At 36.3% G+C, this 18,806-nt stretch overlaps 1 protein-coding gene across 1 annotated transcript in view; it reads right to left on the bottom strand.

Annotated features, from left to right (window-relative positions):
* Window positions 1-18,806, bottom strand: part of LOC133642595 (microtubule-associated serine/threonine-protein kinase 1-like) — a 125,688-nt gene that overhangs the window by 18,750 nt on the left and 88,132 nt on the right. The window contains exons 11-17 of the mRNA XM_062036883.1: window positions 14,736-14,803; window positions 12,019-12,095; window positions 9,639-9,847; window positions 7,546-7,684; window positions 4,890-5,022; window positions 4,642-4,807; window positions 4,469-4,570 (exon numbers count right to left, since the gene is read on the bottom strand). Coding sequence (XP_061892867.1) covers window positions 4,469-4,570; window positions 4,642-4,807; window positions 4,890-5,022; window positions 7,546-7,684; window positions 9,639-9,847; window positions 12,019-12,095; window positions 14,736-14,803 — 894 coding nt within the window. The remainder of the gene's footprint in view (window positions 1-4,468; window positions 4,571-4,641; window positions 4,808-4,889; window positions 5,023-7,545; window positions 7,685-9,638; window positions 9,848-12,018; window positions 12,096-14,735; window positions 14,804-18,806) is intronic.

Genomic DNA, 18,806 nt, shown 5'->3' with positions numbered 1-18,806 from the left:
GTGGCAAAGTTGGTAGAGTGGCCGTGCCAGCAATCGGAGGGGTTGCTGGTTACTGGGGTTCAATCCCCACCTTCTACCATCCTAGTCACGTCCGTTGTGTCCTTGGGCAAGACACTTCACCCTTGCTCCTGATGGCTGCTGGTTAGCGCCTTGCATGGCAGCTCCCGCCATCAGTGTGTGAATGTGTGTGTGAATGGGTGAATGTGGAAATAGTGTCAAAGCGCTTTGAGTACCTTGAAGGTAGAAAAGCGCTATACAAGTATAACCCATTTATCATTTATCGGTGCCAAAATATTGGTATCGAGACAACACTAGTCCCCAATATGTGATTTTTTTTTTTTGGCAAACGTTTTATACTAAAACGGATTCAAAATCTTGGCTTTTGTTTGAAACCCATTGTCTTTCAATATGACTGCAAAACCATTAAAAAAAAAGCATTGTTATGCATTGCTGGTGTGATAGTGTTTCTGCACCTGGCTCCTCTGTACTCATCTGTGTGTGTGTTAAGGGGGTCATTGTTTTTTAGTCTTTGTGTTGCATTTCTTTTATATACGACAAGCTCTTTGTAAAGAAAAAAGCTGGATTTGATTGTCCAAATAATGACAGAGCCAGCTCTATTTAAAAAAAAAAGAGTCTTATCACGTATTCATATAATAATGGATGCCTTATAAATGTCTCTCTTACAGTAGATGCTTCTGGTGGATTATTCGAAAAGAAGCCTGTCATGTCTGTTGATCATGTTTTTGTTTTGGCCATGTGTTGTTTGTTTTTTGGACTCTTTTTAGTTCCTGGTTGCACTTCCTGGTTTGTTTGTTTCCATAGCAACTCATTAGTTTTCACCTGGTTCACATCGTCATGTCACGCACCTGTTCACGTTTAGAGTCACGCACCTGTTTTCACTGATCATGTCACTATATAAGCTTTTCTGTTTCTGTTCACACTCATGATCCATGCTGCTCTTTTTCGTGCTTTTTCCTCATGCCAAGTAAGTTTTGTTTAATAGTTTTTGTGACCTTGTGCAAGTCTTTTGTTTTGTATAGCCAAGTTTTCCACCTCCACTGTGAGCGCTTTTTGTTTATTGCTTTTTTATTGTTAAAATAAACATGTATCTAAATTCACGTCTTGCACGCGCCAATTTTCCGTTGCCTTCTGGGAGAACCAACCACGCCAGGGACCCAGTCCTGACAAAGCCACACTTTGAACTTTGAAGGTTTATGTTTTTAAAGCATATTCTACGTCTAAATAAGCATTTCTGCAACTTAAAAATGAGTATTAGCCACTAAATGAGATCAAAGCAATCAGAGCGCACTGTTCAGTATCGTGGCCTCTGATTGGCTCAAATGGCATGACTGTATTGGACTGAAGGGTGTTAGTTCATGTCTAGAGGGCTCTCAAAAGTGAAACAAAAACTTATTTAGAAGGTCATAAACAGGTTTTTTATGCTCTAGCAATAAAATGATTTGTTTCATGATTGATATTTTCTACTTTGCGGAAATTAATTTACCACGGTCAGGCCTGGAACCAATGAAGAAAGATAAACAAGGGATTACATTTTTATTGATGCTGATACCTATTCTTATTTTTCTTTTACTTTATTCTAATTTTGTAGACTTACTTATTAATTTTTACTGTTTAATTTGTATTTATTGTTCTCCAATGTATTTTTTTATATTTATAATTTAATTTAAAATTGTTCTTCTTAATGTTATTGTTATTCTTTTTTCATATTTTGCGTCTTACTTTTTTATTAGTATTTTAATTTTCATCTTTAATATTACTGACGTTAATGATGATTCTTATTTAATACTACTTGCATAATATATATATATATATATATATATATATAATCTCATCAGACCAAGAAAAACTTCCTATTTGTAGTCTTTCTTTTTTATTTGTATTGTTAATTGTATTCCTATTTGTACAGGTATTATTTATTTATGCATATTCTTACTATTTAATTTAAAACATATTTGGCTTTTTTCTTGGTCTGATGATGATAATATTTGATAATGATTCTTTTTAGTTCTCATTCTTCAATGACAGTCAGACAATTTTGATGCTGTCATTATGTTGCAAACTAGTGGACAATGTAGGTAATACAGGACGTTGACCTTTAATTATGCTCTGAATGGAAGAATGCGCAGTATATTTACTTATATGACCCAATGCAAACAAAATTCCCTAGTCATGGTGCCATATATATATATATATATATATATATATATATATATATATATATATATATATATATGTACAGATAAATATATACATACACATACACACACAGTATACTTTTTACATTTCCTTACTTAATTTACTTTTCAGTTTTATTTTCATTGTTATTCTTTGTACTCATTTTCACCCTTATTTTTTCATTTGTATTTTTAGTTTTGTTTTAATTAGTACATGTATTCTTATTTTGAGTGTTATATACAGTGTGTATATATATATATATATGTATATGTATATATGTATGTATGTATGTATGTGTATATGTATGTATGTATGTGTATATATATATATATATATATATATGTATGTGTGTGTATATATATATGTATATGTATGTGTATATATATATATATGTATATGTATGTGTATATATATATGTATATGTATGTGTATATATATATATATATGTATATGTACGTGTATATATATATATATGTATATGTATGTGTGTATATATATATATGTATATGTATGTGTGTATATATATGTATGTGTGTATATATATATATGTATATGTATGTGTGTATATATATATGTATATGTATGTGTGTATATATATGTATATATGTATATATATATGTGTATATATATATATATATGTATATATGTATATATATATATGTATGTATATATGTATATATATATATGTATGTATATATATATATATATGTGTATGTATATATATATATATATATATATATATATGTGTATGTATATATATATATGTATGTATGTGTATATATATTTTTTTAAAACTTTTTGATGACCGCATTTCCAGACTATAAGGCGCACTTAAAATCCTTTTTCAAAACTCGAGAGTGCGCCTAATGTTCTGAATAATTCTGGTTTTGCTCACCGACCTCGAAGCAATTTGATTTGGTACATGGTGTAATAAGTGTGACCAATAGATGGCAGTCAAACATAAGAGATATGTGTAGACTGCAATATGACTCAAGTAAACAACACCAACATTTTATATGTTCCATTGAAAATATAGAACATTACACACGGCGCTCAAAAACCTATCAAAATGTTTAAGCACGACTTTGGTAAGCTATGAAGCCGCACCGCTTGATGGATTGTACTGTGCTTCAACATACGAGTGTTATTATGGTGTGTGTATAAGGTAAGACATATTATCTGGCATTTTGTTTTGCAATATTATGCAAATGCAACTTTTCTAACCTTCTGGTACTTGCTGATCTGTATTTGGTATCTGCATAAATCCTGAAAAATTGCGCACGTCCGCCTTTGTAGTCAGTGCCCACGACGTAGTCGATAAGCATCTTTTTTTTCTCTATCTTGTTGTTATGGGACATTCATCCTCCGCTGTTAGTTATTACTTATATCTGTCAGTAAACTCGCCATGAAAGCGCTAAAACATACCGGTGTAGTGAGTTTATATTATTCACTTTAGTTATTAGAGAGTTCCGGTCGGACGGTTTTTCACGGTGATGCTGCTCCGTTATTGATTGAAGTAAAGTCTGAATGTCATTAAAACAGTTAGCTCCATCTTTTGAAACTTCTTCCACTCCCTTCCTTGCACGCTACACCGCTACAACAAAGATGACGGGGAGAAGACGCTGCCAAAGGTGAGCCACGTAAATAAGACCGCCCACAAAATGGCGCATCCTGAAGCGACTGTCAGAAAGCGGCTTGAAGATGATCTGTAAAACATCATCTATGCAACATTTTGACCAAAGAACCACCATTACATGTTATGTAGACCACAAGGAAGTGTTTTACATTTAGAAAAAAATAATGACTCCTTTAAAGCGCCCTATCATCCGGTGCGCCTTATATATGAAAAAAGATTAAAAAATAGACCATTCATCGGCAGTGCACCTTATAATCCGGTGCGCCCTTTGGTCCGGAAAATTCAGTACAATTCTTAATGTAGAAATTCAAATTAAAAAATTACATTTTTACATTTGGCCTGATAATGACACTATTGACGGTGATAATGAAGGTGATTTGAATTGATTCTTATTTTCATTATATTATATATTGTACTTTTATTCTTATTTGTTTAAACTTTGACATACAAGTTTTAATCCTTACTCCTATTTTTTTAATCCTATTTCCAATTATATTCTTAGTCTAACGATGACACTGATAACGATGAATGATGAACATTAGGTGATGTAACCTTGTACGCATGTTCCAAATAAACTAAAACCCTCAACAAGTCTTTTTCTGGTGAAACCAAGTCAAAGTGCGAGGGCATGTTGACCTGTTCCCAGTCGAACAAGTGGATTGGTCTGCAGAAGACAGGAGATGAGATGCTGGGCGTCCAGAGGGAGCGCCTCGTCTCCTTGGGGCCACACGATGTCGTCTGTCAGGCACACAAATATTCATAACGCCACTCCTCAAGACTTCATCACGGTGCCCTTCAAATGACCTCACCTGTTATGACTTGTCCGAACAGCTCCTCCGGCGTGTCTCCGAAGAACGGCACACATCCCACCAAGAACTCGTACAGGATGATACCCATCGCCCACCAGTCCACCGGCTTCCCGTAACCTTGGCGAAGGATGACTTCGGGAGCGATGTATTCCGGCGTTCCGCACACCTGCAGCGCCATTCGTTGGGCATCTTTAGCTGAGGCGCTGATTGTGACAACTTGGAAGTAAGGGAAATAATGATTGTCCTACCTGTTTATCCAAGAACTCACGAGTGTCCTTCTCTATGTGTCCTTCGTACAGGTTGGTGGTCAGACTCATCAGACCCATTTTGGACAGGCCGAAGTCAGTTAGCTTGATGTGGCCCATGGACGTTATCAGAAGGCTGAGGGGATGAACCACATTTTTACATACAAAATCTGAAGCCTGTAGAAACGGCAGCACATACGAAAAAATCGGTGTTGAGTTTAGTAGTAACGAGTAGTGAAGTGGATTGTATTTAAAGTTAAGTTAAAGTTAAAGTACCAATGATTGTCACACACACACTAGGTGTGACCCATCCCCTTGTTCACCCCTTGGGAGGTGAGGGGAGCAGTGGTGGCCGCGCCCGGGAATCATTTTTGGTGATTTAACCCCCAATTCCAACCCTTGATGCTGAGTGCCAAGCAGGGAGGTGATGGGTCCCATTTTTATAGTCTTTGGTATGACTCGGCCGGGGTTTGAACTCACGACCTACCGATCTCAGGGCGGACTATGGCGTCACATTAGTACCAAAAATCCAAGCGCGTAAAAACTTTTATCGCGCGCTGATTCTCCACTTCGTGCGCGCGCGCGACACCCTTTTGCGCGCGCGCGTGCGGCGCCTTCTTGCGCGCGCGCGGCGCCTTCTTGCGCGCGCGCGGCGCCTTCTTGCGCGCGCGCGGTGCCTTTCTGCGCGCGCGGTGCCTTTCTGCGCGCGCGCGGTGCCTTTCTGCGCGCGCGCGGTGCCTTTCTGCGCGCGCGCGGTGCCTTTCTGCGCGCGCGCGGTGCCTTTCTGCGCGCGCGCGGTGCCTTTCTGCGCGCGCGCTGTCTCGGTCTGTGCGCTGTCATGTTTCATTTTGGTACTTTGGGGGCGGGCATGCTTAGACCACCCCTTCTTTCTGATTGGCTTTAAAAAAAAAAAAAAAAAAAAAAAAAATACAACTTCAAGTAGGTTGTAAAAAAAAGGCAGATGAAGTGAAACTATAGCAATGCTTTTCTTTACACTCTCTCATGCACACAGATACTCATGTTATGAGAAGTATATTGTTTCAAAAATATTAACATTAATTGTTGATATTTTAAACATCTTTCAGATTACATTGCTCGAATTCAAAAACCACTTTACTACACAATTATTAGGCCCAATGTGCAAGATTATTCTATTAGTATTAGTTATTTTTATGTTTTATCATATCTTAGCTTATTTTTATGTTTTATCGTATCTTAGCCTATTTTTATATGGTCTTATTATATTTATATTTCAGTTTTTATTGTATTTTATTTTATTTTATAGTTTTTCATATTGTAGTTTATTTTTATGTTTGATTATATCTTATCTTATTTCATATTATTTTTGGACTTTTACCTGATGTGTATTTTAATTATTTTTAATCCATTTATTTGATCATCTAGTGTTTCCTCAAAGAGCCCTCTGGATCTCCACGTCCAGAGGGTTCCTGTGATTGGCTATTGTCATTGTGTTGTTATTATTGTTGTTGTTGTTGTTTGTTTATTTGTATGTACATGTTTGACTGTCTTCATGGGGTGTGGGTGTTATTTCTCATTTTGTTTTTAACTATGTAAAGCACTTTGAGCTGCATTTTAAATGTATGAAAAGTGCTTTATAAATAAAAATGTATTATTATTATTTTTAGTAATAGTACCCTTACAATCACTCCAAACCAGTTCAATAACTTACCTCTTTTTCAGCCAACATTTTTTTATCCACTTCTTCCAATGACCCGCCCTGCTATACTTCTGATTGCTCAAAGCCAATCAGAAAGAAGGGGCGGTCTAAGCATGCCCGCCCCCAAAGTACCAAAATGAAACATGACAGCGCACAGACCGAGAGAGCGCGCGCGCAGAAAGGCACCGCGCGCGCGCAGAAAGGCACCGCGCGCGCGCAGAAAGGCACCGCGCGCGCGCAGAAAGGCACCGCGCGCGCAGAAAGGTACCGCGCGCGCGCAGAAAGGCACCGCGCGCGCGCAGAAAGGCACCGCGCGCGCGCACGCACAAAGGCACCGCGCGCACGCACAAAGGGTGTCGCGCGCGCGCACGCACAAAGGGTGTCGCGCGCGCGCACGAAGTGGAGAATCAGCGCGCGATAACAGTTTTTACGCGCTTGGATTTTTGGTACTAATGTGACGCCATAGCGGACACTCTACCCACTAGGCCACCAGGTATATAGTATTTATATAGCGCTTTTCTCTAGTGACTCAAAGCGCTTTTACATAGTGAAACCCAATATCTAAATTACATTAAAACCAGTGTGGGTGGCACGGAGCAGGTGGGTAAAGTGTCTTGCCCAAGGACACAACGGCAGTGACTAGGATGGCGGAAGCGGGGATCGAACCTGGAACCCTCAAGTTGCTGGCACGGCCACTCTACCAACAGAGCTATACCGCCCAGTAAGATTAGACACTGTTACCGATACCTTTAATGTCATGGCCGTCAGAAGCGCATATTTTTTTACTAACGAAAGCAACAACCTAAACCAAAAGCACTTCAGTTGACTACTATGACTGTACAGGCAGAGTGATATCTAGTCGACAAGAGTTGTGCTCGCTCACGCTCAGGAAAACACTGCCCCCTGGTGTTTTGGCAGGAAATTGCACATAACAGAACAGCAACTTTACGACCCAGCGTCGCTTTAAGGGAAGAGTCTTACTTGTCAGGTTTGAGATCACGGTGCACGATGCCGTAGTTGTGCAAATACTCCAGTGCAAGGACAGTCTCTGCAAAATACATGCGGGCCATTTCCACCGGCAGAGCTCCGATGTTCTTCAGCAAAGTGGCACAGTCGCCTCCTTAAGGACACAAGAAGTCCTGGTTAGATTCCACATTTTTCATGGTCAGTTGGCAGCGTGTACAAGTGTAGTACAGGGGTGTCCTAACATTTTGACTTGGGGGCCGCATTGGGCAAAAAAAAGCTGACTGCACATGAAGATACACACACATATATATATATATACATATATATGTGTACATAATGTATTAATAGAATATATACAGTATATAATATATATTAAATATATATACTGTATATATATCATATATACATATATATGTGTACATAATGTATTAAAGGCCTACTGAAACCCACTACTACTGACCACGCAGTCTGATAGTTTATATATCAATGATGAAATCTTAACATTGCAACACATGCCAATACGGCCGGGTTAACTTATAAAGTGCAATTTTAAATTTCCCGCTAAACTTCCGGTTGAAAACGTCTATGTATGATGACGTATGCGCGTGACGTCAATAGTTAAACGGAAGTATTCGGAACCCATTGAATCCAATACAAAAACTCTGTTTTCATCTCAGAATTCCACAGTATTCTGGACATCTGTGTTGGTGAATCTTTTGCAATTAGTTTAATGAACAATGAAGACTGCAAAGAAGAAAGTTGTAGGTGGGATCGGTGTATTAGCGGCTGGCTGTAGCAACACAACCAGGAGGACTTTGACTTGGATAGCAGACACGCTAGCCACCGCTAGCCGCCGCTAGCCGCCGCTAGCCGCCGCTAGCCGCACAGATGATCGGGTGAAGTCCTTCGTTCTTCCGTCGATCGCTGGAACGCAGGTGAGCACGGGTGTTGATGAGCAGATGAGGGCTGGCTGGCGTAGGTGGAGAGCTAATGTTTTTAGCATAGCTCTGTCGAGGTCCGGTTGCTAAGTTAGCTTCAATGGCGTCGTTAGCAACAGCATTGTTAAGCTTCGCCAGGCTGGAAAGCATTAACCCTGTATTTACATGTCCATGGTTTAATATTATTGTTGATTTTCTGTCTATCCTTCCAGTCAGGGGTTTATTTATTTTGTTTCTATATGCAATTAAGCACGATGCTATCACGTTAGCTCCGTAGCTAAAGTGCTCCGCCGATGTATTTTCGTGGAGATAAAAGTCACTGTGAATGTCCATTTCGCATTCTCTACTCTCATTTTCAAGAGGATATAGTATCCGAGGTGGTGTAAAATACAAATCTGTGATCCACAATAGAAAAAGGAGAGAGTGTGGAATCCAATGAGCCAGCTTGTACCTAAGGTACGGTTAGAGCGAAAAAAGATACGTCCTGCACTGCACTCTAGTCCTTCACTCTCACGTTCATCATCCACGAATCTTTCATCCTCGCTCAAATTAATGGGGTAATCGTCGCTTTCTCGGTCCGAATCGCTGTCGCTGCATTGAAAACAATGGGGAAATGTGAGGAGCCCTTCAGCCTGTGACGTCACGCTACTTCCGGTACAGGCAAGGCTTTTTTTTATCAGCGAGCAAAAGTTGCAACTTTATCGTCGATGTTCTCTACTAAATCCTTTCAGCAAAAATATGGCAATATCGCAAAATGATCAAGTATGACACATAGAATGGATCTGCTATCCCCGTTTAAATCAAAAAATTTCATTTCAGTAGGCCTTTAATATAATATATACAGTATATATATATTATATATTAAATATATATCATATAAACATGTGTACATACTGTATCAATATAATATATATATATCATATATACATATATATGTGTACATCATGTATTAATATAATTGGATAATAAGAGTATGTGAAGGTTTGACACCTACATTGTTTACTTCCGTGACAATTGAATATAAGTTGAAAAGGATTTGCAAATCATTGTATTCTGTTTTTATTTACCATTTACACAACGTGCCAACTTCACTGGTTTTGGGTTTTGTACATGACATACAGTATATTTGACGGGTGGCATCAAACAATAAAACTTTGAACAGCACAGCACCTTCCACGTACTCCATGACCATGCACAGGTGCCGGCGGGTCTCAAAGGAGCAGAACATGGAAACCACAAAGGGGTTCTCCGCAAAGGTGAGGATGTCTCTCTCGACAAAGGCCTGCTGGATCTGGTTCCTCAGGATCAGGTTTTGCTTGTTAATCTTCTTCATGGCGAAACGCTGCCGTGTCTCCAGGTGTCGGACCAAATAAACGGCGCTGATGATTAAAAAAAACACAACAAAAACAGCAGGAATGTTTCAAAATGATGCCCAATTGTATGAAAAAATGTATTACAGTGGAACCCGCTTACACACTAAAAAATGTTGGGTTAAAAAATAACTCAATTTTAACCCAACTGCTGGTTCAGAAAAGGACGAACCCCTTATTTGAGTTATTTTAACTCAACATTTTGGGTAAATTTTTTCAACCTAACTTTTGCGTTGAATTATTTAACCAAAAAGTTGAGTCATGATAACAATGTTGGGTTATTCCCAACCAAACTATTGGGTTGAATTATTCAACCCAAAAGTTGAGTTATTCTAACTCAATGTTAGTTGATTCATAACCCAACTATTGGATTGAATTTATTGAACACAAAAGCTGAGTTATGCTCACTACAATGTTGGGTTATTCCAAACCTAACCATTGGGTTGCGCAATTTAGCGCTCCTTGACCAATTAGTTGGTTAAAAATTATAAATTTTTCTGGTGGTTTGTCCTACTCCTACCCAACTACTGATCAAAATTATTTTTATTCCATTAAAATACACTAAAAAGCAAGATATGAGTGATTTTTTTTTTTTTTTACAAGAAATGCCGTGTATGGTCATAGTAATTCTATACAGCATGCTGAAATATTTTCATGTACATAAGATGTGTGATTGTAAATAATGTTAATGAGTTTAATCCTTAATAAAATTCCCTTCAAGAAAAAAGTACCTTTTTAATAAAAAATGAGCGTTACTCATTGAAAAACAACCCAAAAATGGTTCATAGTTTTGAAAACCCAGAAATTAAGTTAAAATAATACCCTTATAACCCAAAAAATGGATTGCTCTTCATAAAAATAACTCCAAAATTTAACCCAACACTTGCAACTCATAAATTGGGTTAGCAAAATAACCCAGCATTTTTTTGTGTGTAGTTACACGTCCCTCAGTTATTGCCATAACTCAAACTAGCACATTTACCCTATTTTCCAGACTATAGAGCGCACCGGTATTTAAGCCGCACCCACCAAGTATTAAGAAAACATTTTATATATGTAAATATATGTGTGTGCGTATATATATATGTATATACATATATATATATATATATCTTTATTTTTAATATATGATATATATATTATATTTTATTTTATATTTATTATATTAGCTGCACCGGACGATAAGCCGCAGAAAAATACGTTGCGGAATGAGTTATTTACACAGAAAGATTCTGCAATTACATAACCTAATTGTTTCCAAATGGTGTCTGTAACACGGCAGTAAAACGGCTGATCAAACAAAACAGAAGTCATGGTCATAGACCTACTAGCTGCGGAAGCTAGCTCTCCAATCAGCTCAACAGACTCAATAACTCCACGGTGACGTCTTGGTGAATTTACTGGGGAATTTGTGAAACTGAAACAATTGTAAGTTAATAATGCTAACACAAACATTAAAATGTGTTAGCATTTTATCTCATGCTAATGACGATAGCCTGATTACAATACGATAGCAGGTACAAATATACCTGAAAACACTCCTACAAACATCACACATGGGACGCTTTAGTAAGCAATAATTGTTTTAGTTATATTCTAAAACTTACAAACGTTGTTTGGTTTGACAAACTTACAAACGTGATGAATGAAGAATACATACGAGTAAAAACGCTATGGACGGCTAGAAGACAGAACGTCATTATATACTTCCTTTTGGAAAGCACTAAATGAAAAGGACAGTGGAGCACCTGCAGTAAGCAAACTCGGCCAAAAGACGGCGCCATAGCACAAACAAAAACACAACTTTACAGGGTATTTGCTCGTTTGTTTTTTTTCAATATTTGCGTTATGGTTGAAGAAAAAAACCTATACATCAGCCGCGCCATTTTATAAATTGCAAGGTTCAAAGGGCAGGAAAAAAGTCCGGAAATTACGGTTATTGTGATTTTGGGTGAAAAATCCGGGTGGCTTTTATTTTGAAGCCTATTTTGCACTGAACAGGTAGTTCCTGTGTGCATGTTTTGTATTTAGACGGTAGTAACGTTGTGGCTTAGCTATAACCTACTACATATATGAAATCTGATTCATAGAAATGATCCCTTTTGGGTCTCAAGGGGCACTTTTTAATAACAACATGGTGGACCAGGACTGTGTTTGTGCATTGTATCGCTCACACTTACCCATATGCTCCATTGCTAATAAGCTTGATGGTCTGGAAGTCTTCTTCCCCAGGAGGTTTCATTGCTCTAATCTTACCCTTTATATCAAAATGACAAGGAGCATTGATTAAATGTCAGCCATAATTGCCTAACAAGCAGCTATTTAAATGTACACCAAAAAATGTGCTTGCTCATGTAAACCAAGGCAAACCCGTACTGTGACTTGTATAGTGTTGTGAAAGAATCACTGTGGACATTGAGGACGTTGTCTATGAGAAGTCTAAAGACAGTGACTCCCAATCACGGTGCAAATGACACAAATTGATCGTTTATTTACTAGAAACTATGTTTGTGTTCAACTAAACAGGTAAATGTGGGAGCAAATTGAGACAACATCACCATTATTTTGGTATAAAGTCTTCCCTTGATTATTATTTTATGATTTTTATGAATATTATATGCATTTAAAATTTTTATCAGCCCTCCACACAGCTTTCAGACACACTTATAAACACTTCCCGAGAGTTATTTTCCGATGTTTTGTATCAGTTCCTGTCCTGGTGCTTCGACTTTGTAATTTTTGTCCTTTAATTCCTATTGAGTTTCTACATATACTGTATATATATATATACATACATACATATATATATATATATATATATATATATATATATATATATATATATATATATATATATATATATATATATATATATATATATATATATATATTAGAGTTGTACGGTATACTGGTATTAGTATAGTACCGTGATACTAATGAATCATATTCGGTACTATACCGCCTCTAAAAAGTACCGCTCCCACACCCCCCGAGCCCCCGTCGCCGTCATGTCGTGACATTGCTGGTTTTACGAGCAGAGAAACATGTTCCGCAGCGCACACACACGGAGTACTTACAAGCAGACACAGTGTGTAGATAGAAAAGGGAGAACGGACGCATTTTGACTTAAAAACTAAAGATAAAGTTGAAGTTATAACACTGAAACGCCCTCAGGAAGAGGTGCTTTAAGACATGGCTAGCTAGCTAGCGGCTAAAGTCCACCCACAGTCGGCAGTGTTTTAGCTACTTCTAAATCACTAATTCATGGCGACAAATAAAGTACGTTTCTTACAAGTATCATTATCACTGGAAGACGAGGAAGAGCTAAACATGCTTCACTACACATCGTAGCTCACCGCTAATGGCGCCGTACCTGAATGTAAACAAACGCCATGGGTGGATCTACACTTAACATCCACTGTAATGATACCAAGTACAAGAGCGTATCTAGTAGATACTACTATGATTAAATCGATATTTTTTAGCATCACAAAATCTATTTTTGTTTAAAAAAAAATTATATTATGTTTATAACTCAGGAAATATACATTCCTGGACACATGAGGACTTTCAAAATGACCAATGTATGATCCTGTAACTACTTGGTATCGGATTGATACCTAAATTTGTGATATCATCCAAAACTAATGTAAAGTATCAAACAACAGAATAATAAGTGATTATTACATTTTAACAGAAGTGTAGATAGAACATGTTGAAAGAGAAAATAAGCAGATATTAACAGTAAAGGAACAAGTTGATTAATAATAATTTTTTACAGCTTGTCCTTAATAATGTTGACAAAATAATAGAATAATAAATGACACAATATGTTACTGCATATGTCAACAGACTAATTAGGAGCCTTTGTTTGTTTACTTACTACTAAACGACAAGTTGTCTTGTATATTCACTATTTTATTTAAGGACAAAATTGCAATAAGATAATTTGTTAAAATAAAGCCAATAATGCAATTTTTTGCGGTCCCCTTTATTTAGAAAAGTACCGAAAAATATCAAAAAACATTTTGGTACCGGTAACAAAATATTGGTATCGGGACAACACTAATATATATATATATATATATATATATATATATATATATATATATATATATATATATATATATATATATATATATATATATATATATATATATATATATATATATATATATATATATATATAAATATATATATATATATATACATACATAGTTTTCTGTTGTTTCTCTTCAGTGCACCCGTTTCAACTGTCAGTTAGGCCTATTTCAGTTCATTCTGGTTACGAAAGCGTTTGGCGTTTCTTTGTCTGTTTGCCTTTCTGTAGCATTACCTTGTTTTTCCCAAATGCCCGTCGCCTGCCGTCTCCGCATCTTGGGGTCACGCTAAGCTCAACGACGCGCAACCATGACACCTACTCTTAAAACCCTTCATACACTCTAAAGCCTTGGCACAATGAAGGTTGCGAAACTCTTATGTGGACTTATATTTGTGTCTTGATTTTTGAGGTCGCAAAGGCAGATTTTGAGCAGAGAAAAACACATTTTGCATTCATTATACGCTTTTGTGAAGAAAATAAACTGAACAATTCAATGGTTTGAGTCAATATAAATGTGTTTTGTGCTAAATGAATGTGTCTGCATGTTTGCTACTATCCATATCACCGTGCAACAACTACTGCTCTCTGTCTTCCTTGCTCTCTCTAAACCCCTCTGCGCAAGTTTTGGCGCAGCGTTACGTTCATGCCAAAAAGGCAACAAATCAGATACTCTGATTGGCTGTTTGGTCTCCAATAAGATCACTTGTTACATTGCGGACTAATGTACAAAAATAACATGTAGGGTATAAAAAGTGCACCACTACTACACAAACACAAGAGAAATAAACAACCCACCTCTGTTGAGTCATCAGTTTCAGGTGTGAGAGGTCCTTCACTTTCGTAACTATCCAGGTTGACTATCTCTGATGACCAAAGTATATCAAATATAATCAATTGTCACACACTTTGGAAAAGCAACAAGTACTTTTTCACCAAGTAAAACCTCAGAAAACACTTGGCTCTCCAAAGATAATGACCAACATTAAAATACAGTAGTGTAGTAGAACTAAGTATTCATTAAGTACCACCATAATGACAACATTAAAATACAGTAGTGTAGTAGACCTAAGTATTCATTAAGTACCACCATAATGACAACATTAAAATACAATAGTGTAGTATACCTAAGTATTCATTAAGTACCACCATAATGACAACATTAAAATACAGTAGTGTAGTAAAATAAAACCTCTGCCTTGCTTTTAATGAATACTTAGGTTTACTACACTACTGTATTATAATGTTGTCATTATGGTGGTACTTAATGAATACTTAGGTCTACTACACTACTGTATTTTAATGTTGTCATTATGGTGGTACTTAATGAATACGTAGGTCCACTACGCTACTGTATTTTAATGTTGTCATTATGGTGGTACTTAATGAATGCTTAGGTCTACTACACTACTGTATTTTGATGTTGTCATTATGGTGGTACTTAATGAATACTTAGGTCTACTACACTACTGTATTTTAATGTTGGCCATTATGGTGGTACTTACTGAATACTTAGGTCTACTACGCTACTGTATTTTAATGTTGTCATTATGGTCGTACTTACTGAATACTTAGGTCTACTACGGTACTGTATTTTAATGCCGGCCAAAATGGTGGTACTTAATGAATACTTAGGTCTACTACACTACTGTATTTTAATGTTGTCATTATGGTGGTACTTAATGAATACTTAGGTCTACTACACTACTGTATTTTAAGGTTGTCATCATGGTGGTACTTGATGAATACTTAGGTCTACTACACTATTGTATTTTAATGTTGTCATTATGGTGGTACTTAATGAATACTTAGGTCTACTACACTACTGTATTTTAATGTTGTCATTATGGTGGTACTTAATGAATACTTAGGTCTACTACACTACTGTATTTTAATGTCGGCCATTATGGTGGTACTTAATGAATACTTAGGTCTACTACACTACTGTATTTTAATGTCGGCCATTATGGTGGTACTTGGAGAGCCAAGTGTTTTCAGACGATCTCAGGTGCATATACACTGTATATACCTGTATATGTACATAGTACAAGTGGTGTTTTTTGCATAATGTGTAAAAGTCACCAAGCTGACTCTACATTTCCAAACCTCGTTAACATCAGCACAAAAACTGCGTGCAGAGACTCTTTGTTCCGAAGGCCGAGCAGCTGCATGAATGTCTTACGTCACTCAGCGCTGCAACCAAGTTTTAAATAGTACATACCACAGTTTCAATCAATCAATCAATCAATCAATCAATCAATGTTTATTTATATAGCCCTAAATCACAAGTGTCTCAAAGGGCTGTACAAGCCACAACTTTGATAAATCACATTGTGAGTGCTAAATGATTATATTGTGGGCGTTCTAATAATCAGCATACATTCTGTATATTTATGAAGACAGACATGCTGAAACGTGCATGAGCTTAGTAGATAAGCTGTGCGTGCGCCATCAAGTTTGCATGCGTTTTAGTACATGCACACCTTTAGTAGATCAGGTCCTTACATTTTTAATGTTGTAATTGATGTGACAAAAACCCAGCCTGCATGGCAGCTTTGTTTTATTAGAGTTGACATTGCAACTGTTTCTTGTTACATTTCACCTGATTGATCTTTAATTTCACTTTTTTAAAAGGGAACTGTACTTTTTGGGGGAGGTTTTTTGCATTCTAACATGTAAAAATCGGCTTGTTCTTGGTGGCTAGCAATGCAGCTAATTTTAGCAATGAATTCTACCTCTAAATCACTTTAAAAATGCATTCAAAAACCGCCAACAATACTTCATTTAAGTTCTGTAACCTGTATAATAACCAAGCTGTATTACATATTGTTATAATTGTGTATGTTACTACATTACATATATACTTGCAGTGTGTATATTGTACATATTACATATTGTTATGAAGGTGTCTGTTACTACATTATATATATACTTGCAGTGTGTATATTGTACATATTACATATTGTTATGAAGGTGTATGTTATTACATTATGTACAGTATATACTTGCAGTGTGTATATTGTACATATTACATATTGTTATAAAGGTGTCTGTTACTACATTATATATATATACTTGCAGTGTGCATATAAAACATATTACATATTGTTATGAAGGTGTCTGTTACTACATTATACATATACTTGCAGTGTGTATATTGTACATATTACATATTGTTATGAAGGTGTCTGTTACTACATTATACATATATTTGCAGTGTGTATATTGTACATATTACATATTGTTATGAAGGTGTCTGTTACTACATTATACATATACTTGCAATGTGTATATTGTAGATATTACATATTGTTATGAAGGTGTCTGTTACTACATTATCTATATACAGTACTTGTAGTGTGCATATAAAACATATTACATATTGTTATGAAGGTGTCTGTTACTACATTATATATATATATATACTTGCAGTGTGCATATAAAACATATTACAGTGTTTCCCACACATTTATTGATTTGTGGCGGCCCGCCACGAAAAAATTACGTCCGCCACAAATAGATTTGTATTTTTTCTTTTCTTTTTTCCTGTCCAGCTTCTCAGGCAAATCATATAGTTGATGTAGATGCCCATATAGGCTGATCAGATTTACTTTACAAAAGAGAAGTGTAGGATACTTCTCTTGTTGCCTTATTTGTATTTGACCACTACTGTTTTCTGTTTATTTGTTACTGACTGTGGCAGGACACCTCTGCCTCTGTTTCACTTTATGTTGCTGGTAAATAATATGGTTGTAGTAGTAGGCTAAAGTTAAATTATTTAGTATGGACTAATTAAAGGGGCAGAGCTTTAAGAGACATTTTAGCTTTTATATTTTATAAGATATATTTTTTGTAAGAACCACAATTAATAAATATATTTCAGTGTATAACTTATTGTTCAAATCTGTATATAAATATGTACATAAAGTGTTGTAATTATATTGTAAAATGGATGGATGGATGGATGGATCAATCAATCAATCAATGTTTATTTATATAGCCCTAAATCACAAGTGTTTCAAAGGGCTGTACAAGCCACAACAACATCCTCGGTACAGAGCCCACATACGGGCAAGGAAAAACTCACCCCAGTGGGACGTCGGTGAATGACTATGAGAAACCTTGGAGAGGACCGCATATGTGGGTAACCCCCCCCCCTCTAGGGGAGACCGAAAGCAATGGATGTCGAGTGGGTCTGACATAATATTGTGAAAGTCTAACACATCAGCGAAAGATGGACGTTTAAAACAAAACTGTTATTATTAATTAGTAAGTATACATTTTTTGAGCCTTTTTAGAGAAAATCCTATCATTGTAGTACATTATGCAAATTACTCGATGATGTCATGGTGACCACGCCCATAGCCACGCCCCCACCGCCACAGGTATCTTGGCAGTTTATGGGAAACACTGTATTACATATTGTTATGAAGGTGTCTGTTAATACATTATATATATACTTGCAGTGTGCATATAAAACATACTACATATTGTTATGAAGGTGTCTGTTACTACATTATATATATATACTTGCAGTGTGTATATTGTACATATTACATATTGTTATGAATGTGTCTGTTATTACATTATATATATACTTGCAGTGTGTATATTGTACATATTGCATATGTTATGAAGGAGTCTGTTAATACATTATATATATACTTGCAGTGTGCATATAAAACATACTACATATTGTTATGAAGGTGTCTGTTACTACATTATATACAGTATATACTTGCAGTGTGCATATAAAACATATTACATATTGTTATGAAGGTGTCTGTTACTACATTATATATATATACTTGCAGTGTGTATATTGTACATATTACATATTGTTATGAAGGTGTCTGTTATTACATTATA

This window comes from Entelurus aequoreus, linkage group LG25 (genome assembly GCF_033978785.1).
Source record: "Entelurus aequoreus isolate RoL-2023_Sb linkage group LG25, RoL_Eaeq_v1.1, whole genome shotgun sequence".
Taxonomy (NCBI): domain Eukaryota; kingdom Metazoa; phylum Chordata; class Actinopteri; order Syngnathiformes; family Syngnathidae; genus Entelurus; species Entelurus aequoreus.
Note: the sequence above shows the minus strand (reverse complement) of the source record. Positions and strands in the feature narration are given on the sequence as shown.